At 42.8% G+C, this 25,000-nt stretch overlaps 1 protein-coding gene across 1 annotated transcript in view; it reads left to right on the top strand.

Annotated features, from left to right (window-relative positions):
• The window catches only part of LOC308307445 (bone morphogenetic protein receptor type-2-like), a gene marked incomplete at its 5' end in the record, with an annotated part of 41,673 nt that overhangs the window by 14,418 nt on the left and 2,255 nt on the right, over window positions 1-25,000 (top strand). Inside the window, 17 exon segments of the mRNA XM_080752710.1 lie at window positions 2-109; window positions 3,798-3,889; window positions 4,722-4,955; window positions 10,159-10,189; window positions 10,192-10,272; window positions 11,811-11,971; window positions 12,472-12,619; window positions 13,237-13,373; window positions 14,914-15,089; window positions 16,699-16,921; window positions 17,537-17,544; window positions 19,842-19,944; window positions 20,378-20,515; window positions 21,184-21,309; window positions 21,953-22,156; window positions 23,230-23,352; window positions 23,730-24,267. Coding sequence (XP_080608836.1) covers window positions 2-109; window positions 3,798-3,889; window positions 4,722-4,955; window positions 10,159-10,189; window positions 10,192-10,272; window positions 11,811-11,971; window positions 12,472-12,619; window positions 13,237-13,373; window positions 14,914-15,089; window positions 16,699-16,921; window positions 17,537-17,544; window positions 19,842-19,944; window positions 20,378-20,515; window positions 21,184-21,309; window positions 21,953-22,156; window positions 23,230-23,352; window positions 23,730-24,267 — 2,631 coding nt within the window.

Here is a 25,000-nt window from a genome sequence, read left to right on the forward strand (position 1 = left end):
GACCCACAGCCGATGCCCAGAGAGGAGACAGTGGTCATCGCCCTGGTGTCGGTTGCCATAGTAGCGCTGCTCATCGCCGCACTGTTCTTTGGATACCGCATGTTAACAGGTAACACACACACACACACACACGCACACGCACACGCACATGCACACACAGACACACACACACACACACACACACACACACACACACACACACACACACACACACACACACACACACACACACACACACACACACACAGAACAATTAAATATACTGGACAACAAGACCCTGTAATGTCGGCACAATTATTAAGCCCAGAGCCGTTTCTGGGCCCATGGGGGCCCTAAGCGTGATTCTGCTATGGGGCCTTCCAAAAAATAATAGGCCTAATATTTTTTATCATTTTTTAATCCATTTTATAATGGAAATATATATATATATATATATATATATATATAAAATATATATATATAAATGAATAAATAAAAAACGACAACAACAGGCAACGTATTTTTGCTATGTTTGAAAAATAATAGGCCTAATATTTTTTATCATTTTTTAATCCATTTTATAATGGATATATATATATATATATATATAAAACAATAAATGAATAAATAAAAAACGACAACAACAGGCAACGTATTTTTGCTATGTTTGATTTGTTCTTTTCTTATTTAAATAAAAAAATGAAAACTTCCCCATGGGGTGCTGGAACACCTGCAGCACCCCTAGTTCCCAGGCACTGGCAGAGTCCTGCACAGTGGCCACTGTGCCAAATTCACTTTCACTTTCAGCGGTGTGGATGCTCGGAAGCAAAGAAAGTCACTACAGTTTGATTTGATCATTCCTTAGTCAATTATGAAGGGATTTCAAAAATTAAAACGTCTCCATATTGCTTGGGAAGTCTACTTCGCAGAGAAACCGTGGCCTCCGCTAATCGCGGGATTTCGCATCGCGATTTCGGTTTGAAAACGATTAACCATGCAGCAGTAGTTCTTTTCTGCTGAGGAGGGGACGGTGGGGGGCCTTTTTGGTCGACGGGGCCCTACGCAGCATGCGTAGTCTGCGTGTACGTTCCGCCGCCGCTGATTAAGCCCCTGGGGTATGCCTGACTTTTTACCAGTGGTGGAAAAAGTGCTCAGATGTTTTAGTAAAAGTATCAATACTACAATATAGAAATACTCTGTTACAAGTAAAAGTCTGGAATTCAAGGTTTAAGGTACAAATACCACAAAATTGTACCTAAGTACTGTACTTAACTCATCTAGTGCCATTCGCGAGATGTCTCGCGAAATGTACTCGAGTATCTGTAGTGCCATTCATGGGATATCTCGGGAAAAGTAATAGATTACTGTAACGGCGAGTACATTACCGAGAAGAATCGCCGGTGGTCCGGAGACGAAATCCGTCGCTGATTTCGCATCATCACGGCTCCACGAGCACAAAATAGTCCCATCCATAACATTGAGGTGGACGGGGGATCTCATCTTTAATGTCCATTATCTCAAAACTACACTTTAGAAGCTAGGATGGAGGCAGATGCTCGCTTATGTTACACAGTTATAAAAGCTCCCGGTCGGCCATTACACAACTCCACGTGGACACGGATCGGTTCCGGCGCACGATCCGATGACGTCAGACCGGAAGTGATTGCGCGGTGGACTTCTGGCCTTCAAAATAAGACAACGCAAGTGAATGGGACCTGAAGGAGTCACTTTGGACATTATAATCCGTTAATGTCTGGGGCTCTGAATGAGTTAAAATATAAAATATACTTAGTTACTTTACACCACTGCACACACACACTCGGCACAATTATTAAGCCCCCGGGGTATGCTTGACTTTTTATGCCCAGCTCAGTTAACAGTACAGAAAGACTACTGTGGAAAGTGATGCACATCTGCGTACCGTCAATGTTTATTTACTGACATCAAACTTGGAAAGGAGAGACATGAGGGGGAGGTGGGGTCTTTGCGTTATTTGTGAAGTCTGCTGCAACTAACGTAGTGAGCGTAGGAGTCAGATCACACGGGCGCAACCGTTTTTATGTAATTATTTTAACCCATTCAGAACGGGTACACATTATTGTGTGTCATTGTCTCCACCAGCCGAAGGCTTGGGGGAGAGTATGTTTTCCCCTTCGTCCGTCCGTGTGTCCGTCCGTCCGTCCGTGTGTCCGTGCGTGCGTCCTCGCAGTTTGTGTGCAGCTAATCTCAGTCGCCGTCTCAGTCGCCGTTTTCAAATGGGCCTTTTCTAGCGCCACCTAGTGGCCGATATTTGCAAAACACATTTCTGTGCACTACTCTTACAGATTTTGTCCAAAAATCCTACAAATCGGTAGGCAGTATCTCGACAGTCATGTGATCGACACGGATCTGTCCGATTTTGCATATTCCATCCTGATTGGCTAAGATTGGCTTCCAAAGTTTGTAGGATTGAGCCGTTTTGAACAAAATGCCTCAAATCCCAAACGCAAAGTGCAATTATCATGAAATCGCGCACACACGTTCCCACTAGGCCGAGGAAGAAATGCCACTTATTTTTTTTTTAATCAGCCTCATGGTGGCGCTATAACAGGCCGATTTGTGGTTTTACCTATAACTCCACCGATCAGTTTCAAACTTTGTAAGCGCACTCCCTAGAGGCTAAAGATAAACCTTTGCACTGCATTTTTCACATCAGCCTTTTATAGCGCCACCTTTGGGCCGACTTATGTAAAACACATTTTTGGATATTACTCCTTGATATTTTATCCAAAAATCGCGCAAATCGGTACACAGTATCTCTATAGTCATGTGATCAAGTCCGATCCGTCTGATATTTCATATTCCATCCTGATTGGCTAATATTAGCTTCCAAAGTTTGCAGGATTGCTCCGTTTTTGAACAAAATGCTTCAAATCATCAACGCAGCTTGCGATTGCCGTGAAATTTGCCACACATATTCCCACTAGGTCAAGGAACAAATGCTACCTTTTTTCACATTGGCCTGTTATAGCGCCACCAGCAGGTAGACTTTAGCAAAACACATTTTTGGAACACAATGCTTCAAATCATGCATGGAGCGTCCGATTTCCATGAAAGATCTATGGTGAAGAACATATGCCACCCTTTTTACATTGGCCTATTATACAGTAGCACCACCAGGACACAAGGCCTGGTGGAGACCTGTGCTCGGAAGAGCACTGCTTCTAGTTATTTTATGCTTTCACTATTGAAAAATAGCAGATATACAAGCTCACAGCGCGGCACCGAGTGTCGCGCTGCAAGCTTGTAGATCTGCTATTTTTGAAAAATCTTAGAAACATTAGAAGGATTCAAAAGTGTCTTTTGAATCCTTCTAATGTTTCTATGTCCGCAATCTGGCTCGCCATCGTCAAATAAAAGGTCCCTTTCACTTAACTGGTGCTCAGTTAGTCTGTTCTTGAGAGACTACTATGTCAGTGGTTCTCATACTTTTTCATGTGAAGGACCCTCAAAATGATATGTATTTGGCCACGGACCCACATCTCAAAATAATTAGTTCCAGGGACCCCCCAGAAGCAACATTTGAGTTACAAACGTTCGCTTAAAAAATACTGCACACAGTTTTCACGACAGGTGAGTTGGCTACCTTTCCACCTTTGCTCTTAAGACTCCTGTAGACTAAATTTAGCATTTATATGTATCTAAGGTGACGGAGACCTAGATATTCCAGAGCACAGCAGGCAGGTTCCAATCAAGCCATGAACATAACTGTGTGTGTGTGTGTGTGTGTGTGTGTGTGTGTGTGTGTGTGTGGTGTGTGGTGTGTGGTGTGTGTGTAGGGAACGGTAAACAGGGTCTCCATAATCTGGACTCATTGGAGGCAGCGACCACAGAACCCTCTGTAGACCTGGACAACCTCAAACTGCTGGAGGTACACACACGCACACACACACACACACGCACACGCACACGCACACACACACACACACACACACACACACACACACACACACACACACACACACACGTGTGCATAACCTGCATACATAGGCGCACATAGAAATCCGGTTGTCCAGAACTGTCGGTTTGTATAGAGCGTCGCAGCGGAAGTGGATTCCTGGGGTCACTTAATATTCCCCATTCATTTTCGCCATAGACTTTTACAAATATATTTATAACAATTATGTTAAGCCTCGAACCAAGCCATCCAGGATGGAGGTGAATCATGACCATATAACCTTTGATCCTATGTGAAAACATATTTTAATATTACATTATTTGATATACTACATTTAATAACTACCCTTTGTTTTGCGATTTTCAAAATGTTCTTTTCATAGAGAAAAAGGTTATATGGTCATGATTCCCCCCCCCCCCCCCCACCCCTAATCAAAGTTAGGTGCTCCTGCCATAACTGTTCTATGTTCTAGTACATTGGTTCCCAGACCTTTTAGCTCCAGACCCAAAAGAGAGATTAGACGTTTTTTTGCCCGGGACCCAAACAGCAGATCTACAAGCTCAGAGCCTGTAGATCGGCTATTTTCACCACTTTGTGTTCTGATTTATGGAATTTCTTTGATTTCTTCATGAAATTAGTGAAAAAAAATCATTGAATTTAATTTTTAATTCATGAAAAATCCTTTTTATGTGACCCATAAAAATAATCTGCGATCCACAAATGGGTCCTGACCTGCTGTTAGGGAACCGGTGTTCTAGTATATCTTTGTGTTGTGTGTGTGTGTGTGTGTGTGTGCGTGTGTTAGCTGATCGGTCGTGGTCGCTACGGCTCGGTGTACCGCGGCAGCCTGGACGAGCGCGCGGTGGCGGTGAAGCTGTTCAGCTACGCCAACCGGCAGAACTACGCCAACGAGCGCTCCATCTACCGCCTGCCGCTGCTGCGCGAGCACCACAACATCGCCCGCTTCATCGCTGCCGACGACCGGATGTCGGCGGACGGACGGATGGAGTACCTGCTGGTCCTGGAGCATTACCCGCACGTAAGGCCGTCTCTTAGTGCACACTTATATAGCAGTGGTTCTCAACCTCTTCAGGCCACGACCCCCAAAATAATCTGGGGACCTCCCCACCCTGAAGGAGCACTACGTTCTATAGAGCATCGCAGTGCGGTGTCGGAAGTAAACAACCCATTCATTTTCACCATAGCGTTTTTCATTATCAGCCACAAAGTCGTAGCAATTGAATGTACACTTACCACTAGGCTGGTGGTTGTAAAATGGTTCTATATGCTCCTGTAGAACCCCCGAGTATGTATGCAATCACTCTAGTTTTAGTAAAAACACGTTTTAATCAAGATCGCACGGAGAAGAACTGCATTTCCCATACTGCTAAACGTAAAAACGACGTCTGTGATTGGTCTAGCTTCTTCTTCTTTCATGTATCTTGCGGTTACCGCAGAAGTAGCTACTGCCCCCTGTCTTCCCGGCGGATTATTGCACGTCAGCAGAACAACGTGAGCGATCGTCTTTCTTTTACAAATATGATCCACTATGTTAAGGATGACGATAAGAGCGTCCACAGAGATGACAATCATTACATTTCAGGCCGTATGCTGGCCTGGATAACTAAACTGAGCGTGATTTAAGGGCTTTATTTCAGGAAACAACAACAACATTCGCTATGCATTCTGGGAGTGTAGTTTCCGCAATTTTAAAAATAATGATGTACACAGTCTTGTACCCTGCCCTTTTTTTCAGCTTTCTAATTAATCTTTGCATTAAAAAAAATGTGAATATTGACACGATCCCTCTCCAGCCGAGGTGGCTTTGTCCAAGGCTTAAAAACGTTTAAATAAATACTTTATGAAATGTCTATGGAAGAAATGAATGCGGAAAACGCTTCCGACACCAGAGTGAGGACGGGGTGGGGCTTCAACTGCGATGCTCTATAGTAAAATAGCTGATGTAGATGCACACAGTGTTGCGAGGTATTAAAAAGTCCTTAAATTGTCACTTTAGAAATGTGCAGATACCCCTCTATACACTTAAACATATGTTGGTTTGTTTACTGTTGAGTGAGAAAAAAGATTTGCTCATTAAGTTAATCATCTGGGGACCCTCCATAATAACTTGGGGACCCCCTGGGGGTCCCGACCCACAGGTTGAGAACCACTGATCTACTGTACCAGTCACTAAAGCCTGTCACCAGTGGTGGAAAAAGTACTCAAATAAAATCAATACTGCAGTAGCCTATAGAAATACTCTGTTACAAACGAAGGTTCTGTTCCATTTAGTGTGTACAAGTGGAACCAAATATTTGTTTCCATTTGTACACTCTCAGAGTTTTACACCCATAAGAGGCCATTTGGATCCCCCTCAAGGAACCATGAGGGTCCCTGGACCCCAATTTGAGGCCAACACAAGCTAAAATGATAACAAGTGTTTCCATTGTGTATCAATTCATCAACAGAGCATAGAATATTAACACATTAATACATGTCATCATCAGCAAATACAAATAGTTATATTTACAGAGGATTTACCATTTGTTCTAAATTTAGGGGGTGCTCCCTCTGGCGTTGTGGCTGTGGGTGTCACTCACTTTGGAGAAGTAGTTAGATCCTCCTGGCTGTGTGTGACAACCCCAGTAATTTACGACCTGATGTTGAATCGTTGTCACACCCATGAAGTCCTTTTGTTTCAGTTGGGCTATGTGTGCTAATAACGCAGATGTCAGATGACATTCAAGCACAGCAACGGGTGATTGGTTCTAACGTAAACTGTTTAAGCACTGTGTGCAAGCGCTGTGGGCAGAAACTTCTTATCTCCAGGCATATTCTAACTTTTTGTGTTTCTTCATAAATGAATGCCCTTCTTGATCATACTACAGCATCACACAAAATCATCAAAAGTAGCAGATCTTTGAGCTTGGAAATCTGCAACTTTTTATGTTTTTGAATTAGAATCCTGAAGCGTAACTCAATGTCCGGACTTCCACTGGACATAGACGATATCCAAAGTGCCCCCCTCTGCTTGTAAAACATGTTCTGTGGACTCTGCCCCTAATCATCAGAATCATTCTATCTGTTGTACCATAGCACTTTATTTATTTCGATTATTGGTCCCGGTCATTTCTCTGTATATTTAAGTTACGGTACTGTATTTGTCAAATCAACGGTTTAAGTGTTTAACGGTACTGTACATACAATCTCTCTCTCTCTCTCTCTCTCTCTCTCTCTCTCTCTCTCTCTCTCTCTCTCTCTCTCTCTCTCACTCTCTCTCTCTCTCTCTCTCTCTCCCCCTTAGCTTTGTTATTCAATACATTGTGTATTTGGCGCCTGCATGCTACTTCCTGTCTGGAAGCACACAGGCCTGTAGTGGGGGTGTTGAAGGGCTCTTGGCAGCAGTGTTTTCTCACTAATGAAATATCCTATCAACATGACTTTAGGCCAGTCGCAATTATGACATAATTGCAATCATTTGAGATACAGTAATCCAAATTATTTTTTGCATAATTGTCAGAATTATTTCCATCTGAATGAATTGAATTCATCTGTTGAACGACGTTCATACATCCTATATTAAAATGGCTAAGAGGGCGGGTGGTTGGATCGGCGGTGGATGGGTGGCGGCCATCACAAATGTAACATCTGGACTTTCGAGGCGCACCATTGCTCTGATCCGCACCGAACTTGGCACAAACACTGAGAACAGTCACGACAGGGAGACCCCTGACATGGTACAATTTACAATTTAGGCATTTAGAAGATGGTCTTATACAGAGCGACTTGCAATAAGGAAGGTAAACACATCAGAGAGAGAGTGCCTCAGTAAACTAGGATCACAGGTAAACCATGAACATGGCATCAGTATAAACAATATGCTATCAAAATAATAAACTGTACATTGAAACTAAAGGACACCATTTCTATTGTTTTAGAGATTTTAGCGGTTTTGATTTCAGTGGGTGGGGGCATGCATACAAGTTGGCAAATATGTATTCTTAGACACAATAAGCCAGCGACTTCTTTATTACTATTTACAGTAACACTACTAGCCCCCATAAGTCACATCTGCCCATGAATGGGCTTATTGTGTCTAAAAATACATATTTTTAGCCACTTGCGGTACACCCATTGAAATCAAAATCATTAAAATCTCTAAAACGATAGAAAGGCATTTTAACACTCATCTTTTATTTTCTTTAATTACAATCTAATTATGAACCCCAACAAAGTTGTCCTTTAAGCATACATCTGCATGGTCGTCAAAACTAGGTCAAGTGTTACGGGCTAAGGTGGAGTTTGAAGAGGTGTGTCTTCAGATTCTGGTGGACACTTGGGAGTGAATCTGCAGTTCTAACTGCAATGGGGAGTTTGTTATTTGGGAGCCAGAAGGGAGAAAGGTCTGGGACGTGTGGAGCCTTTGTCCCGGGTGTTTTAGGGAAGGTTCAGACAGCTTCCCAACCCAGACAATAAGCCCAGTTGTAGAACAAGGAGACTATTCTCATGGCAGACCCCTGAACAGTGTTTGTGCCAAGTTTGGTGCGTCTTTTTAGGGATAGTAGTAGTAGTTCGTTTATTTCGGTACCAGTTCATACAATCATTACAGTACATACAGTTATTTACGGTATATCACATGCTGGTCCGAAAAGGTATAGGCAGAAGCCGCAGCTTATAGTACCTACCCCATTTAAGAGCAAAATCAAATATCAAAAATCAAATATCACTTATTTTCAAATATAAAAAGACTGAAGAAAACAAAACAATTTAGGCATTTTATATTTGAAAGAGAAGAGAAAAAAATAAATAAATGGAACAAAACAATCTAGTTCAGTGCTGTAACATGTGGCAATATGGAAGTAAAGTCACAAGGTGCACCAAACTATACCACTTTTTTTTTTTTTTTTTTTTATGATTTAACATACTCAATGATAAATACATATAGTATGCATATAATATACTCATATAAATACATACATTTACATGTACAACTTATGACTCACACCCACTAGAATACCAATGTTATTTTTTTATTCATACATTTATTACTTTTGAATAATAAATGTATTAATATATAAATATATCTATTTATGTATATTTGCTGATATTTATTTATAGTTAAGATGTAGTTATAACTCTTATATTATATATATAATAATATATATATTTTTTTTTATAATGTTTTATATTTATTTATTGTCTTAGTTTTAAACATAGTTTTAAACGTATATACTGATGTGCACATTTTCAATTCTGTTTCTAAGCTATTCCATAGATTTACCCCCCTTACAGATATGCATCTGGCTCTTGTGTTGGTCTTTGCTGTGGGACGGGACGGGATGGGACGATATGAAAATGTAATATCACGATTATTGTGACCAAAGAAATCGCGATTTACGATATTATCGCGATAATCAAAATCCATTATCCTGAGGTGGAACATTTGGCAAAAAATAGCAGATCTACAAGAGCTTGTAGATCAGCTATTTTTTGGCAAAGACATTTGATAGAGTGAAAAAAAGACTGTATCAAGTACTTATATTATAAAAGTACCTTTTACCAATTATAGAGGGTTTAAGTGTTACCAGATATGCAGCTGGGCAAATAAAAGGTGATTTGATCCAGTGCATGACGGAGGACGATAATCACAATAAATTAAATCTCCATGATACGATTATCGTATGAGTGTTTTTTATAGGAAATGTAAATATAGGTTAGGTCCTCCCATCCACCCTCTAGTCTAGACTATTTGAATACAGGATAGTACATTTCATTCAATGCAAAGTACATGTTCTTCACAAAAATCATACACTGTACATACACTGTACAGTGAACATAACCCTACATAACAATACATACAATGTTATGTAATCCTTACATGAAAATAATACTGTAGCCTACAGTAAGTGTAATGACTATTTAAACATTAACGTTACAGCACTCAAACTGAAGGCTACACTCTCTGCAAACACACACACACACACATGCACGCACGCACGCACACAGAGCAGAGCCTGGGTAAATTGCATGAATGGTAGCTTGCGTTTGTAGGCCAAATGTAATTACCAGCTTCACTGCTTGTAATTGTGTGTGTGTGTGTGTGTGTGTGTGTGTGTGTGTGTGTGTGTGTGTGTGTGTGTGTGTGTGTGAGTGTGAGTGTGTGTGTGGGGATGTTTACACGTGCATGTACTTATTCTTTCTGATTTCCTGTCCTCTCTCTCTGTCTGTCTCTCTCTCTCCAGGGTTCTCTGTCTCTCTACCTATCAGGTCATACATTGACTGGCTGACGTGCTGCAGAATGGCTCACTCTGTTACCAAAGGACTGGCCTTCCTCCACACTGAGGTGTACAGAGGAGGTACACACATTTGTATTATTATACTATTAGAAAATATAGCAGATATACAAGCTCACAGCACAGCACCGAGAGTAGATCTGCTATTTTTGACTTTTTTCTTTGACTATATCTTTTTAAAAGCGTACATTTGTAACTCAAATATTTGCTTCTGGGGGGTGTAATTTTGGTGTCCTTGACATGAAAACCACTGATTTAGAAGAAGGATTTAGAAGACATTTATAGAATCGGGTCAAAAATATTCAAATGTTCACTATTTTTCTAAAATAGCAGATCTTTTTAATAAAAAAAAACCCGAAGAAAATAGCAGATCTACAACGTAGATCGGTGTGTGAGTTCGCCGCACAACTAAGCAGAAAAATAGAGAAAACTCTAACATCTTTAACACCCAAACCAAACCTCTAAAATATCTAATCCTGACCCTAACACCAAAACGGCCCCCTGCAGTTGGAAGAAAGTAGGAAGGCCTGTGACGAATGCAGGAGAAGAAGAGATGATATATATAGATGGAGAAAGAGGGAGGAGATGGACAGATGAGAAATGGAAACAAAGAGAAGTATGGAGACAGATGATATGAGAGAGAGTGAGAGAGGAGAGAGAGAGAGAGAGAGAGAGAGAGAGACTCTATGATATACATTTAGAGGCCATGGCAACCCTGGTGGTGTTCAACATGAACTGCAGCCTCTGAACAAATGAGTTAAAGGAGCGAGAAACCCTTCCACTTCATTTGTTTTATCAGAATTCAGATTATGAAAAGAAATCTAAAATGTAGGTGTGGTTATCTGTTGTTGTGAGGCGAGGGGGCGGAGTAATGCGTGCATATTTTGTAACAGAGTGTTTCTACATCGCAGTATCGATAGGCCTACTTCCAAGTCCAACATGTAACCAGTGTTTCCACAACTGAGTCGAACTGAACAGTCAGCCCCTCGATCGGGGAGGGACAGCAGCAACAGCTTCCAGCCACATAACAGCGTTCTCTCACGGGCCACGGCATGATGTAAACACGGTGGTGTCGGCTCGGAACGAGACAACGAGACAACAAGACAACAAGACAACAAGCCATGGCTAAAATACTCAAATTGAATATATCCAACTAAAACCATTGAAAATACTATACAGTCCGACTAGTGAGAGAGAACCAGGAGAACTGAATCCACAAGTATATGGGCAAATTGAACCATATCATTGCTCCCTATCACAAGTGACTCATTTATATAATATATATTTATAGAAAAAGTGATTTTGGGTTTCATTTAAGTAAAATGTGGGGGGGTCTATTTTCAACCATGCAAATCCTGTGAAAAGGCTTCAGGTTCAGGAGGTTGTTTCTTTGGTTTGGATACCTTGAATTCCATAAATAAACCATTTTGAACCCTCTCTCTCTCTCTCTCTCTCTCTCTCTCTCTCCTCTCTCCCCCCCCCCCCCCCCCCCCCCCCCCACCCCCTCTCTCTCTCTCTCTCTCTCTCTCTCTCTCTCTCTCTCTCTCTCTCTCTCTCTCTCTCTCTCTCTCTCTCTCTCTCTCTCTCTATGCTGTCTCCAGACCAGTACAAGCCAGCGGTGTCCCACCGGGACCTGAACAGTCGTAACGTGCTGGTGAGGAACGACCTGTCCTGTGTCCTCACAGACTTCGGTCTGTCCATGAAACTGACGGGACAGAGACTCCTGCGACCGGGAGACGAGGACAACGCAGCTATCTCTGAGGTCTCTCTCTCACACACAATGATGTATTGTTTACTGTAGGTGGCAGAGGCGTCAATTGGGTATGGCAAGGTATGGCAGCTGCCATACCTTGGCTACGAATATCTCTATGGCTATCTGCATTTATTATTCTGTTATTAAATTACTTTAAACTAATTACAATGCAAATTAGAACAACATTATCGCTTTCACCAGGTATTATATTGTCCACAACACTTGTATCCCCTCATCCCCCTATCTTGACAAATGGTTTATCCCCCAGGTCTGCACGGGTGCAATGTATTATTGTTAATTAGCAGCAGCGGCACATTTTTTGTGTGGCTGTCAGTTGTTTACTTGTGCCTGCGGTAAAATAATACTATCTACTACTTATTATTAAGGTATGGCAACATGACTCGCGTGTGTGCATGACACCAGTCATGTTGCCCTACCTTAGCTTTTGCTGAACTGACGCCACTGGTAGGTGGGGACAGTGTAATAGAATGTATTGCTGTTTACTGTAGGTGGGGACAGTGCGCTACATGGCCCCAGAGGTGCTGGAAGGTGCGGTGAACCTCAGAGACTGCGAGTCGGCCCTGAAGCAGGTGGACATGTACGCTCTGGGCCTGGTCTACTGGGAGGCCTTCATGAGATGCACTGACCTCTTCCCTGGTGAGATGATGGACTCACTCACGTGATAAACACGTATAGGGTTGTCATTATTCTCAAAGTTTGGTTATAAATATAATTACGATTAATGGTTTTCTTGTGTGTTTGGCATTGAACATTAGAACATTGTGAATACAAATAGTATTTCTGTTTGGATTTAAGGCTTTGTAAACACAAATTAAACATGGAAGATATGACAAGTGACTTAAATATAGGAGGAATGGCTGTTAATGAATAATGTAGTGTACCATGGCCGTAATTACACATTTTATACATTACAAATATGAAATTGTGGAAATAGCTGAACTAAAAGTAGTTATAGTTGTGGCACTTAACTCTTTTACTGCCTATTAAGGATTTTTATAGTCTGTCCATTGCCATCAAAGTACTTTACCATTGCGATTTTATAGAAAAAGAATCCAAATATTTCAAATTGCGATCTTATGTAAAAGACGGTCGTATCTCTCATAGAGTAGTGGGGGGAAAAAAAATCAGCCGAACTGGCGCTGCCATTACAAAGCGACAAAGCGATTGTCAAGCAGTAGAAGAGTTAAGCTCCCAGTGGTTTTCTAGACATAATGTCATACTTACATCAAACCTGTGTGTGTGTGTGTGTGCAGGTGAGTCAGTACCAGAGTACCAGGTGGCGTTCCAGGCAGAGATCGGGAACCAGCCCAGCTTTGAGGACATGCAGGTCCTGGTGTCCAGAGAGAAGCAGCGGCCCAAGTTCCCCGAAGCCTGGAAGGAAAACAGTCTGGTGAGAAAACCATGTGGAAACCTGTCCACCCGTTGTCCAAAACAGTGGTTCTCAACCTGTCCCCCCCAAATGATTTGGGTGGGTCCCCAGAAGATTAACTTAATGTGCAACACTGTTTTCTCACTCAAAAGTAAACAAACCAACAAAGTTTAAGTGTGTAGCACATTTCTAAAGCGACAATTTAAGGACTTTTTAATTGGTTACCTCTGAAATTACAAATTAAACATTGGCAAAATGTGTCAAATATTAGAGGCAGAAATGTGAAAATAGCCGATCTACATGCTCACAACGCGAGGCGTGTGAACATGTAGATCGGCTATTTTCACAACCGTGATGTACACAATCTAATGCCTCAACTCTTAGTGCTCGTCAGGGTGGGGGGGGGGGGGGTCCCCAGTTAAAATATGATTATTTGGGGGGGTCGCAGCCTGAAAAGGTTGAGAACCACTGGTCCAAAACAACATACTTTTCAGGATTCAAAGTCTAAAATAGCTAGTTAGAAACCAGACTGGTTACCCTGAGGAAGAGCCGTATCCAGTGGAAACGTTGGCTCTGTGCCATCGAAATGTGTTTTGTGTCGTGGTTACGAGCAGTGCTACAAGAAGCCAGCATGTCTTCTATGGAAGCATAGTGAAAATAGATGAAATAGCCTATTTTAGGTTATTATTTTAAGATTAGATATTTGAAGGGGTCCAACTAGCAATATGTTCAGAAGCATCTTCCATCAAATGTTAATAGGATATTTCATATAAAAGCACAGGTTAAAACCGCAGTCTGTGAGTATCTAGAACAGCAGGAACAATAATTACTAAAATAGCCTATTATACATAGTTTTAAGTTTTTAGCGATCAGCGCTAGTGTGAGGGGCTCCTTTCACACTGTCTCACAAGTCGCACATTAGGGCCCCAAGTCTCTTTGCCACATTTTCAGTCAGAAGATAACATTTTTGCTTTAATCCATGTAGACTGGAATAGACATCCTTTTTGGCTGTGAGGATCTTAAGGTAATTGGGCCCCCAAATGATTGGCAAAAAGATGAATTGAGGCCTTGAGACATTTGAAAGAAATGCAAATGCCCTCTTTCCATGCCATTCCTTAAGGCGGCATTCAAGAGAATAGCCTTGTCCGAACTCTCCTGAACCTGAATGCCGCATATTATGTTGAAAGAATTGCCCTCTCTGTGTAGAAATCCGTGCCGTTACGCCACATCTCCAGTATTCACTTGATTATGCTTAGTTCAGTGTGGTATCAAGCACCGAAAATAGCCGACCTCCAAGCTCACAATGAGCTTGGAGGTCTGCTAATTTCGATATTTTCACCAAAAGGCCCTTTTAGAAATGTCAGCCCCTGCCTCTCTAACATTCTCTGCACGTCCCTGTGTGTGTGTGTGTGTGTGTGTGTGTGTGTGTGTGTGTGTGTGTGTGTGTGTGTGTGTGTGTGTGTGTGTGTGTGTGTGTGTGTGTGTGTGTGTGTGTGTGTGTGTGTGTGTGTGTGTGTGTGTGTGTGTGTGTGTGTGTGTGCGCGTGTGTGTGTGTGTTCAGGCTGTCCGCTCCCTGAAGGAGACCATCGAGGACTGTTGGGACCAGGACGCTGAAGCCCGGCTGACAGCTCAGTGCGCTGAGGAGAGACTGGCTGAGCTGCTGCTGATCTGGGACAGAGCCAAGCCTGTTAGTCCTACTGTCAACCCTACCGCCGCCACCACCCTGCACAACCACAGGTTAGTCCTACTGTCAACCCTACCACCGCCACCACCCTACACAACCACAGGTTAGTCCTACTGTCAACCCTACCACCACCACCACCCTACACAACCACAGGTTAGTCCTACTGTCAACCCTACCACCACCACCACCCTACACAACCACAGGTTAGTCCTACTGTCAACCCTACCACCACCACCACCCTACACAACCACAGGTTAGTCCTACTGTCAACCCTACCACCACCACCACCCTACACAACCACAGGTTAGTCCTACTGTCAACCCTACCACCACCACCACCCTGCACAACCACAGGTTAGTCCTACTGTCAACCCTACCACCGTCACCACCCTGCACAACCACAGGTTAGTCCTACTGTCAACTACTGTGGGGATGGGACGATAAGCGATATTATCTTTTATTGTGGAGATTTAATTTATTGTGATATCGTCCTCCGTCATGCACTGGGATCAATTTACCATTCATTTGCCGAGCTGCATATCCGGCACCATTTATAGGCAACTGGCAGCCCGGGGACCACATGCGGCCCACACCTTCACTTAATGCGGCCTGCGGAATACTGATATATTATTGATTTCAGCTTTTAACAATTCCAAACATGCAAACATGACCCACTTTAGTTATTTCAATTTATATTAGCTTAATGATATGATATGATATAGTACTTTATTGTCAGTTCACACTGAAATTTGTCTTGCGACACAGCAGCCATGTATGTGAAACATATATATGTCACGGTTTGATAGAGAAACAGTACGATCGAGAAACGGAGCACTCGTCGTGCGGCACAGGGCGGAACAAGCGGTCGCTTTGAGCCACAACATCGTAGCGTCGGCAGGAATGATAGCGCCTCACCCCACGGAGGTTAGGGTTAGGGTTAGGGTTAGGGTTAGGCATAGTTTTACTGAGGTTAAGGTTAGGGTTAGGGTTAGGGTTAGAGTAAGGCATAGTAAGCTAATGGCTAAACACTGCCGAGCTAGGCTAGTAAATAAAGAAAGAGAGTCGCAAACGAGTGACATCAGCGCCTTCAGTAGTGAATGGCTGTCGTCGCCATCTGGTGGTGATTGGTGTGTGGTGAACGACAAAACAAGTGCTCTTACCATGAACGTACTGAGTTACCCAAACGTACTGTAACATATACAAACATTTGACTCAAGGGAACAAAAACAAGACAGTTTTACATACATAAGGATAATACAGACAAGAGCAATGTCCACCGCTAAGCCTACCTATGGCCAAACTCCTGATTAAGCCTTAAAGTCGACTGATGGACAAAGGACCTTTTTAGTCTGACCTTATTGTATTCTGGAACACCAAATCTCCTTCTTGAAGGCAGCAACCTATATTCTCTATGCAACACATGGCTACTATTAGTGGTAATATTTCTTGCCAACCTTAGAATGCTGTTATCATACGTAGTCGTATATAGCCTCTAGGTGGTGGTTGTCCAACTATCTTTGAACAAATGTTCAGTTGTTGCAGCAGTTGTGACTTTAGGGCTGCAGACAGGCATCCATACCAGGTGGTACTACAGTACTGAAGAACACTCATAATGACTAGAATCACAATTGTATTGCCTTTTTTATGTGCAATCTCACGCCAGGAACCTGTCCAACATTAGGCGGGGCTTTAAGGTTGGCCCCTCCTCCTACACGGCTGACTCCTCCTCCTCCTACATTGAGGACCACGAGGCGGGCGTGTTCAAGAATCTCCAAGGAGACGGTCACCCGGCCACGGTCGCCACGGCAACCCGGGGAGGCGTGGCAGGAGGCGGAGTCCCAGAGAAGAACAGGAACTCAATCAATTACGAACGACAGCAGGCACAGGTGTGTGTGTGTGTGTGTGTGTGTGTGTGTGTGTGTGTGTGTGTGTGTGTGTGTGTGTGTGTGTGTGTGTGTGTGTGTGTGTTTGTGTGCACGCGTGCGTGCATACTTGCAGAAACGATTGCATCCCGATACATATAAATTTGACTGATGTACAGTATTTATAAATGTATTAATCTACTTTTCTCTGTACTCTCTCTCTCTCTCTCTCTCTCTCTCTCTCTCTCTCTCTCTCTCTCTCTCTCTCTCTCTCTCTCTCTCTCTCTATGCAGTGTCATGCTCGTTTGTCCAGTCCTGAGAGCAGTGTGTCTGCAGGCCTGACCCCCAACACTGTTATGACCTCTATCTCAGAATCTGAGCACACTGGTACACACACACACACACACACACACACACACACACACACACACACACACACACACACACAAAGACACACAGGCACGCACACATACAGCACATACGTGTACCGGTATATACAACACAACATCATACAACATAACATAACAGCGCCCTGTCAAAACAACGAAGGCCAAATATCTTTCTAATATAATTTCACAACATTCCCACAGTTTCTGTAGCTCAATCAACTCCCTGTTCTCTCTCCCTGTCCACATCCAGACTGTCAAGTCAGACAACTGTTACACAATCTTTGCTGCATGGATATATGTTACATAGAGTAACTGTAAATAAATACGCAGCCGGAAAGTGACACAAAGGAAGTTATCTTCATTGTGTCGTCATTTCTGTCCATAATTTCTTTGCTAGTCTCGCGTGGCCAGACTGTTGACTCCCATTTGCAAATGCTCCCGTCGTACAGTCTGGGGCAACGGGGGTCTTATGATGAGTATCCGGTTAAAGCAGAAGTGAAGCCTCCTCCCCACTTCCGTTTCATTTTTAACACCGCACACATTTATCCTAATATAAATAAAAATCATCTAAGCATATTTAGCTTACTGCTTAGCAGAAATGAACTGAAATGCCAGCATCCATTACTCACCGTTCAGGGGCTGTCGCTCCAGACTCTGTATAGCATTCAGAGATTGTAGAATAGTTGTCTGGCTACGCCAGGTTATTTCTTTGCTTACCCACTTCTCTTCCTAATTTAGTCGTTATGCCAATTATTTCCTCCCGACAAAGTCGGTTGCATAACGGTAGATTCGAACCCACAACCTCTGCGGAACCCACGTCTACAAGCTTGCAACGCGTCGCAATGTGACACGTTGTGAGCTTGTAGATCGGCTATTTTGGGCAAAGAGACTTGGAGCCCTATTTTCGTCCATGCCTTACCCCTTACCCCTAAACTTCTTTGCCATTTCTTTACTATTTTGAAAAACATTTTTTAAATAGTTCAAATAGCTGATCTACAAGCTCACAATATGTCGATGTAGATCGGCTATTTGAAGTATTTTAAAATGTTTTTCAAAATAAAATAAAATGCCAAAGAAGTTTAGAGAAAAGGGGTAAGGCAAGGACGAAAATATAGCTCTTGGTGTAGACAGAAAAATGCCAACTGGGCCGATTTTCAGCGCTTCCGTTTAGGCTACAGACGGTATGACGGAAGCATCTGAAAACCGTGTGAGTCAACAGTCTGTCTGGGAGAGGCTAGTCCCACATCCAACTCCTGACATGTGTGAAGACATTTTAACCTCATTTACTCACAAGATTGACAGTTTTAATATCGCTCATCTCACCTCCAACTCATCATCCGTCTGATAAAAAAAAAACGTGTTTCCTTAACAAGTTTGGACCTGTCTCTTTCTAATGTGCTAGACATAGTCTCACACACATGAACCTGTGTCCGTTGTCATCTGCTAGACATAGTCTCACACACATGCAGCTATAACTACCTGTCGCCTGGAGCACTGCTTCCCAGCCTTTTATCCTTGGACTCCCCCCTTCTTACATCTGACAAACGCACACACACCCCATCACACACACACACACACACACACACACACACACACACACACACACACACACACACACACACACACACACACACACACACACACACACACACACACACCCACCATCACACACACACACACTCTCTATTGTTTCTCAGACACGATAACCGCATTGTTCCTGTATGATTCTCTTATGATGAATAGCAAAATATACAAGTTAGAGCAAGCAAGCTCGGCTAACCGGCTATTAATAGATGCAGAAATGCAAGTGATGATTTTGCGCAAAACCTTTCCAATTTTGGACTACCTGCAACCAGACAAGGCCTCATGTGATAGCTAAATGCAGACATATCTTGGTCATCCCTTCTCATGTTTGTGTTACTTACTGTACTGTAGGTTTGTTTTCTTGAGCACAATGTTAAGACTAATTTAATTAATTTACCATATTATTTATGCAGATACTAGGTTAATTATTTACCTGGTATCCTAGTTCCAATTAATGTCCACAATGTTTGAGAAGCTCTATGTCTGTAGATAATATTTTGGTATGATAACTTCCTTCCTGAGGCAAAGCTAAATTGGTGTTATCAGTTGCTAAAGTTGGGGTCCCATTAACTTTACTTTACAGGAAAATAATACAAAAAATAAATCCGTTTTAAGTAGCATGTGAGGGGTCAAACTAGGGGGCCATTTTAACCCAAGGAATTTCTTTCGTGACAAATAATTACAATGGATTCAGAATCATGACCAATGGATTCATAAACCCTAGTTTGACCTCTCATACAGTATGCTACTCAAAGCAGATTTTGTATATACAAAAGTTAATGGGACCCCGACTTTAACAGTTGATAACACCAATTTAGCTGTGACTCAGAAAAATGAAAAAATTGATAAGTAACCTTTGCCACCATTTGTACACCGACATCTCATATGGCCCATGGACTATACAGTATGGTTCCCGAATCCCAAGTCAAGTCTCTTCCTCTGATCACCAACTCCTGTCTGTCACACACCAGTAATTGTCCCTCCTGTCCTGAAGGTGGTGCTCTTCCCAGTGTTCCAGTGTTCCTGCAGCTGACAGAAGAGGATCTGGAGGCCACTAAGCTGGACCCTAAAGAGGTTTGGTTTCATCTCTACATGTCTGTCTGTCTGTCTGTCTGTCTGTCTGTCTGTCTGTCTGTTTTTTTCTGTACGGCTTCAGCAGATTTGATCACTGTTATTCAGTGATATATATTGCATTGCACTAGCCTATCTTGTGGTTTAATCAAGGGTCACCTTTAAAGCTCAGATGTTTACACACACATTGCTTTATGTGTAGATTATGAGAATACAAGCTCTAAAAATCATCCCTTAGAAGTCTGCGACATGGAACGGTTTTGAATCCCATCTCCCGTACAGTGCAGTTAGCATCCCATACCCTGAAGAGAACTAATGGAAGTATTCAATCAATAAATTAATCAATTAATTTCCTCTCTGTCTTCGTGTGTGTGTGTGTGTGTGTGTGTGTGTGTGTGTGTGTGTGTGTGTGTGTGTGTGTGTGTGTGTGTGTCAGGTTGATAAGAACCTCAGGGAGAGCTCTGATGAGAGTCTGATGGAACACTCTCAGAAACAATTCTGTGCTCCTGACCCACTGGCTGCTGCTGGGAGCAGCAGCCTGCTCCTCTACCCTCTGATCACGCTGACTGCTGAGGTGAGACTCCCAGGACCCTAAGCCCTGAACGCTAACTGCTCCTGGAACACATTCCATATTCCAATGTAAAAAAATACAAGTTAAAATATATAGAATTGTTGGTTGTACAGTTGGCATCGGGATAACCGAAACTCATTGTGTTTATTAACACAATAATCTATAAGAATAAAAATGTATGCTACATAGAATGGAGAAATTAAATTGCAAATGTAGGGGCACGGTGGTGCTGTCGCCTCACAGCTAGAAGGTCCAGGGGTCAATTAATTTGGGGGATCCCCAGATGATGAACTGCAATGTTATTTTCTCACTCAACAGTAAACAAACCAGCATAAAGTTGAAGTGTATAGAGGGTATCTTCACATTTCTAAATTGACAATTTAAGGACTTTTTAATACCTCTAAAATGACAAATTAAACATTGGCCAAATTGTCAAATAAGAGAAATTGTGAAAATAGACGATCTACATGCTCACGAGGCGTTGTGAGCATGCAGATCAGATATTTTCACAGTAGAACCGCGTTATACAAAATGTAATGCCTCAACTCTTAGTGCTCGTCAGGGTGGGGGGGTCCCCAGTTAAAATATGATTATTTTGGGGGTCGCGGCCTGAAAAGGTTGAGAACCACTGCTGTATGTGAGGTGTGGTTCCTTTGTCGTCTGTTCAGCAGGTGACAGCGCCAGTGACGGTGGGCCAGGCGGAACACTGCCCCCCCCTCCCCAAACAGCACAACGTCCCAAAGAGACCCATCACTCTGTCCCTCCCCAAAACCAAGCACAAGTCCAACGTCAAACAGGTACCTCAAACCCTACCTACTATGCAGGGTTCCCACGGTCATGAAATTCCTGGAAATATTTTGAAATTAGAAAAAAAAAAATCCAGTCCTGGAAAAGTTTTGGAATTGATCAAGTGTCCTGGAAGGTCCTGGAAAAAATAGCTATGCATTGTCTTTGGTGATTGATTGTGTTAATACCTCTGAAATGACAAATTAAACATTGGCCAAATTGTCAAATATTAGAGGCAGAAATTGTGAAAATGTATATAAAATATATATAATTTTTTTTTTTTTTTTTTTTTTTAAACTGAGAATCGCGCAAACACACCCGACCCGAAAAACATAGAAACATTTTCGTCGAAACACTGACATCCCCTGGGTCATGGAAGTATGGAGTATGGAGAATAACATTCGGTCATCTTAGAATCGTCTCATAAGAATTGTGGTCCAAAAAGAAAAAAATTGTCCCGGCGATACTGTCAGGGAGGTGGTTCTGTATCGTTTGTGATAGTCAGTCACTCATATCTGATAGACCTACAGTCTGTTTCTCGCTCTTATATGATGCAATATTAGACACATCTATGGGAATTCAGAATAGGGGGTAGAAACAGGCTCCATAAAACCTAAGATAATGAAGTATTGAGTGTATTCTTGGTTTGCTCAGGTGGAGACGGGCGTTGCTAGGGTGAACACAGTGTCCGTTGCCCGGGCGGCAGAGCCCCATCTGGTCACCACGGTCACCAACAACATCCCGGGTTTGGGAGGGGCGGTGACGGTGGTCGCCAACGGTTACAGCGTCGGGGTCCCCACCCTGGTGACCAATGGGATGAGAGGAGGCGGCGGACGGACCAATCCGGCGGGACCTCAGGTGAGTGATGGAAAGTAACTGAGTACATTTACTCAAGTACTGTGCTTACGTATAATATTTTGAGGTACTTTTATTTTACTGGAGTATTTCCATTTTCTTGCTTTATACATCCTACTCCACTACATCTCAGAGACAGATATTGTACTTTTTACTCCACTACAATTATTTGAAACCTTTAGTTACTAGTTACTTTTACTGTATATTTTGTTATTACGATGCAAATAAACAATTATCAATTAAGCCCTATTTTAAGCTCTATTATATACTTGTTAAAAAATAGGCGATTAACAAGCTCACAACGTGTCACAATGCAATGCGTTGTGAACTTGTAGATCAGCTATTTTCTTAAGGCTATAGAAAGATTTTGACAAATCTGAAAAACTTGTGAAAAAACTTGTTGAAGTAGGACGTTGTGCGTAATGAGTAATGACTTTTGTCACTTTAAGCATATTTCGATACCAGCACTTTTGTACCTTTACTGAATAACATTTAGCATAACAATAGCATTAGTGTGGACCAATTATATGAAGATATGCTGGAAATTGGGGGTGCCATGATTCCCCCCTCCCCCCAATCAGGTATTACGATTATACTAGGAGGAAGATTTGTTTCCAAAAACGTGTACAGAAAGTGTTAAAATTAGGTTTTGAAGTTATAAGGGGAGTGGATGAGTTTATGATTTCATTTACTCAGTGTTTTTCAGTTGGGCCTTTTGACTCAGAGGCTTTCAGCTTTCAGGAAGTAACCAAAAATACACAGGGAAGGCAGATTTGCACATTATAACCCCACCAGCTGGTCTATTGACACATACAAAACAGAAAAAGTGCAAAATGATGGCACCACCTCTTTAAGTAAAACATCACACCTAGTGTGAAATGAGCTGTGCTATTCATAATGAGTTAATTTCATTAAGCGTCCCGAAAAAGTTGTACAACAAACTTTGAGCGCTTTGTGCAAAGATGTAGGGCCAGATTCAAGGCCAGCTTCCCAGACAAAGACAGATGTTGTAGCTTAGCTCCTTCCAGGAGCACCGCTAAAAAAAAAGAAATGTATTTTTTCCACCACTGTGTCAGGTGGAGGAGGAGCGAGGGATGAGTGGGGGTGTAGACGGAGGTGAAGAGGGCGGTGTTCCCCTGCTGAACTGCAGTCCTGACGAATACCAACCCCTGCTGAGCACCAAGCGACGCCAACATCAGGTAGGTCTGACACTAGAGCATTGCTGTCGGGCTAGTCTCGCGTAGACCAGACCTTTTCATGTCAAGGACCCCCAAATGACATGTATTTGGCTGCAGACCTAAAAGTTAGAGAACCACTGATATACAGTGTTCCGATGTTCAACCTAGGGATGGGACGATAAGCCGATCTACAAGCTCACAACGCGTCGCAATATTTTTGGGCAAATGTTCTGGCCAGGATAATGGACGTTGGGGATATTTTATTGCGATAATATCGTAAATCGTGATTTCTTTGGTCACAATAATCGTGATATGAAACTGTCATATCGTCCCATCACTAGTTCAACCATTTGTTGAATTTGTTGTAATGTTGAACTAAAATGTCCTGCTGGTTGCAGTCCTACCACCAGGAGCTCCTTCGCCCCCCCAACTCCAACAACAACAACAACAACCGACCGCCGCAGAGGTCGGGGGTCATGTGCCAGGACGCTGCGATGGTCAGAGTGGAGGTCACGGGGTCGTTGTCGGGGGCAAAAGGGGGCGACAGCCAAGGAGGCGGGGCGGGGCCCGCCAGAGGAGATGACGCCTTGACAACGGCGGGCGTGCCCACAAACCCCGAACCGGTGCCCCATCATCAGACACATCCCGCTGGTCAGAACCAGGATCGGATTGTGGTGCAGCCTCTAGCCGCTGTCAGCAGACTGGTCTCGCACACCGGTCCGGAACCAGTGAGCTGTACTGGTCCAGTTCAGACCGGAGCAGTCCCAGTAGAGCCGGTAGTACCAGTAGAGCCAGCAGTACCAGTAGTTCCGGTAGTTCCGGTAGTCCCAGTCCGGTGTGAAGTCCAGCTGAGGCAGAGCAGAGGCAGTCGGCCTCAGAGACCCTGCTCCCTGGACCTCTCCTCATCCACGTCTTCATCTTCTTCATCGTCATCAGGTGAGAAGTTGGTTCGTTTGCATTAGGCATTAGAAGTAGCATGACTCGGTTCCACTGATATCCACTGAATATTGTGAAAACAGCCGAACTACAAGCTCTGAAGCTCACAACGCCTTGCCCATGTTTGCCTTTTCCTTTCTTACAGTCTGATAATGTGGCCAATTTGTTCTTAAAAAGGTCTTATAGAAATCATTGTGTTTACAATTGAGTGAGAAAACAATGTTGTACCATTAAGCTAATCAGCTTAAAGGGGAAAACCACCCATTTTCAATATATGTAATTAATATACCTTTGAGAAAAAATAAATAAAAGAAATCCCCCCCCCTTCCTCCCTTCTGTGTTGCTTAGAACTGAAGGATTGATTTGGGGGTTTGTGTCATCACAACATGATGACATCACACCGGTGTGATGATTTGCAATACAACCCCCAAAATATATCCTCCAGTTCTAGGAAACACAGAAGGGGGGGGGGGGGGGGACTTTTATTTTTTATTTTATTTTTACTCCTCAAAGGTATTGAAAATGGGTGGTTTTAAAGCTTGGGACCCCCCAAAATAATTTGGTTCATTGTTTGCAAAGAGTTTGCAAAAAGTACAGAGGTTATACAATGACGCTAAAAGGATAACACAAAAAGCCCTGTTAGGGCTTGTTTCCATTGTGGTCCTATGTATTCAATTCATCAAGACATACAAACACATACAATACTGTACAAGAAATGACATTTCATCAATAC

Source organism: Nannobrachium achirus (genome assembly GCF_963921795.1).
Source record: "Nannobrachium achirus genome assembly, chromosome: 22".
NCBI lineage: Eukaryota > Metazoa > Chordata > Actinopteri > Myctophiformes > Myctophidae > Nannobrachium > Nannobrachium achirus.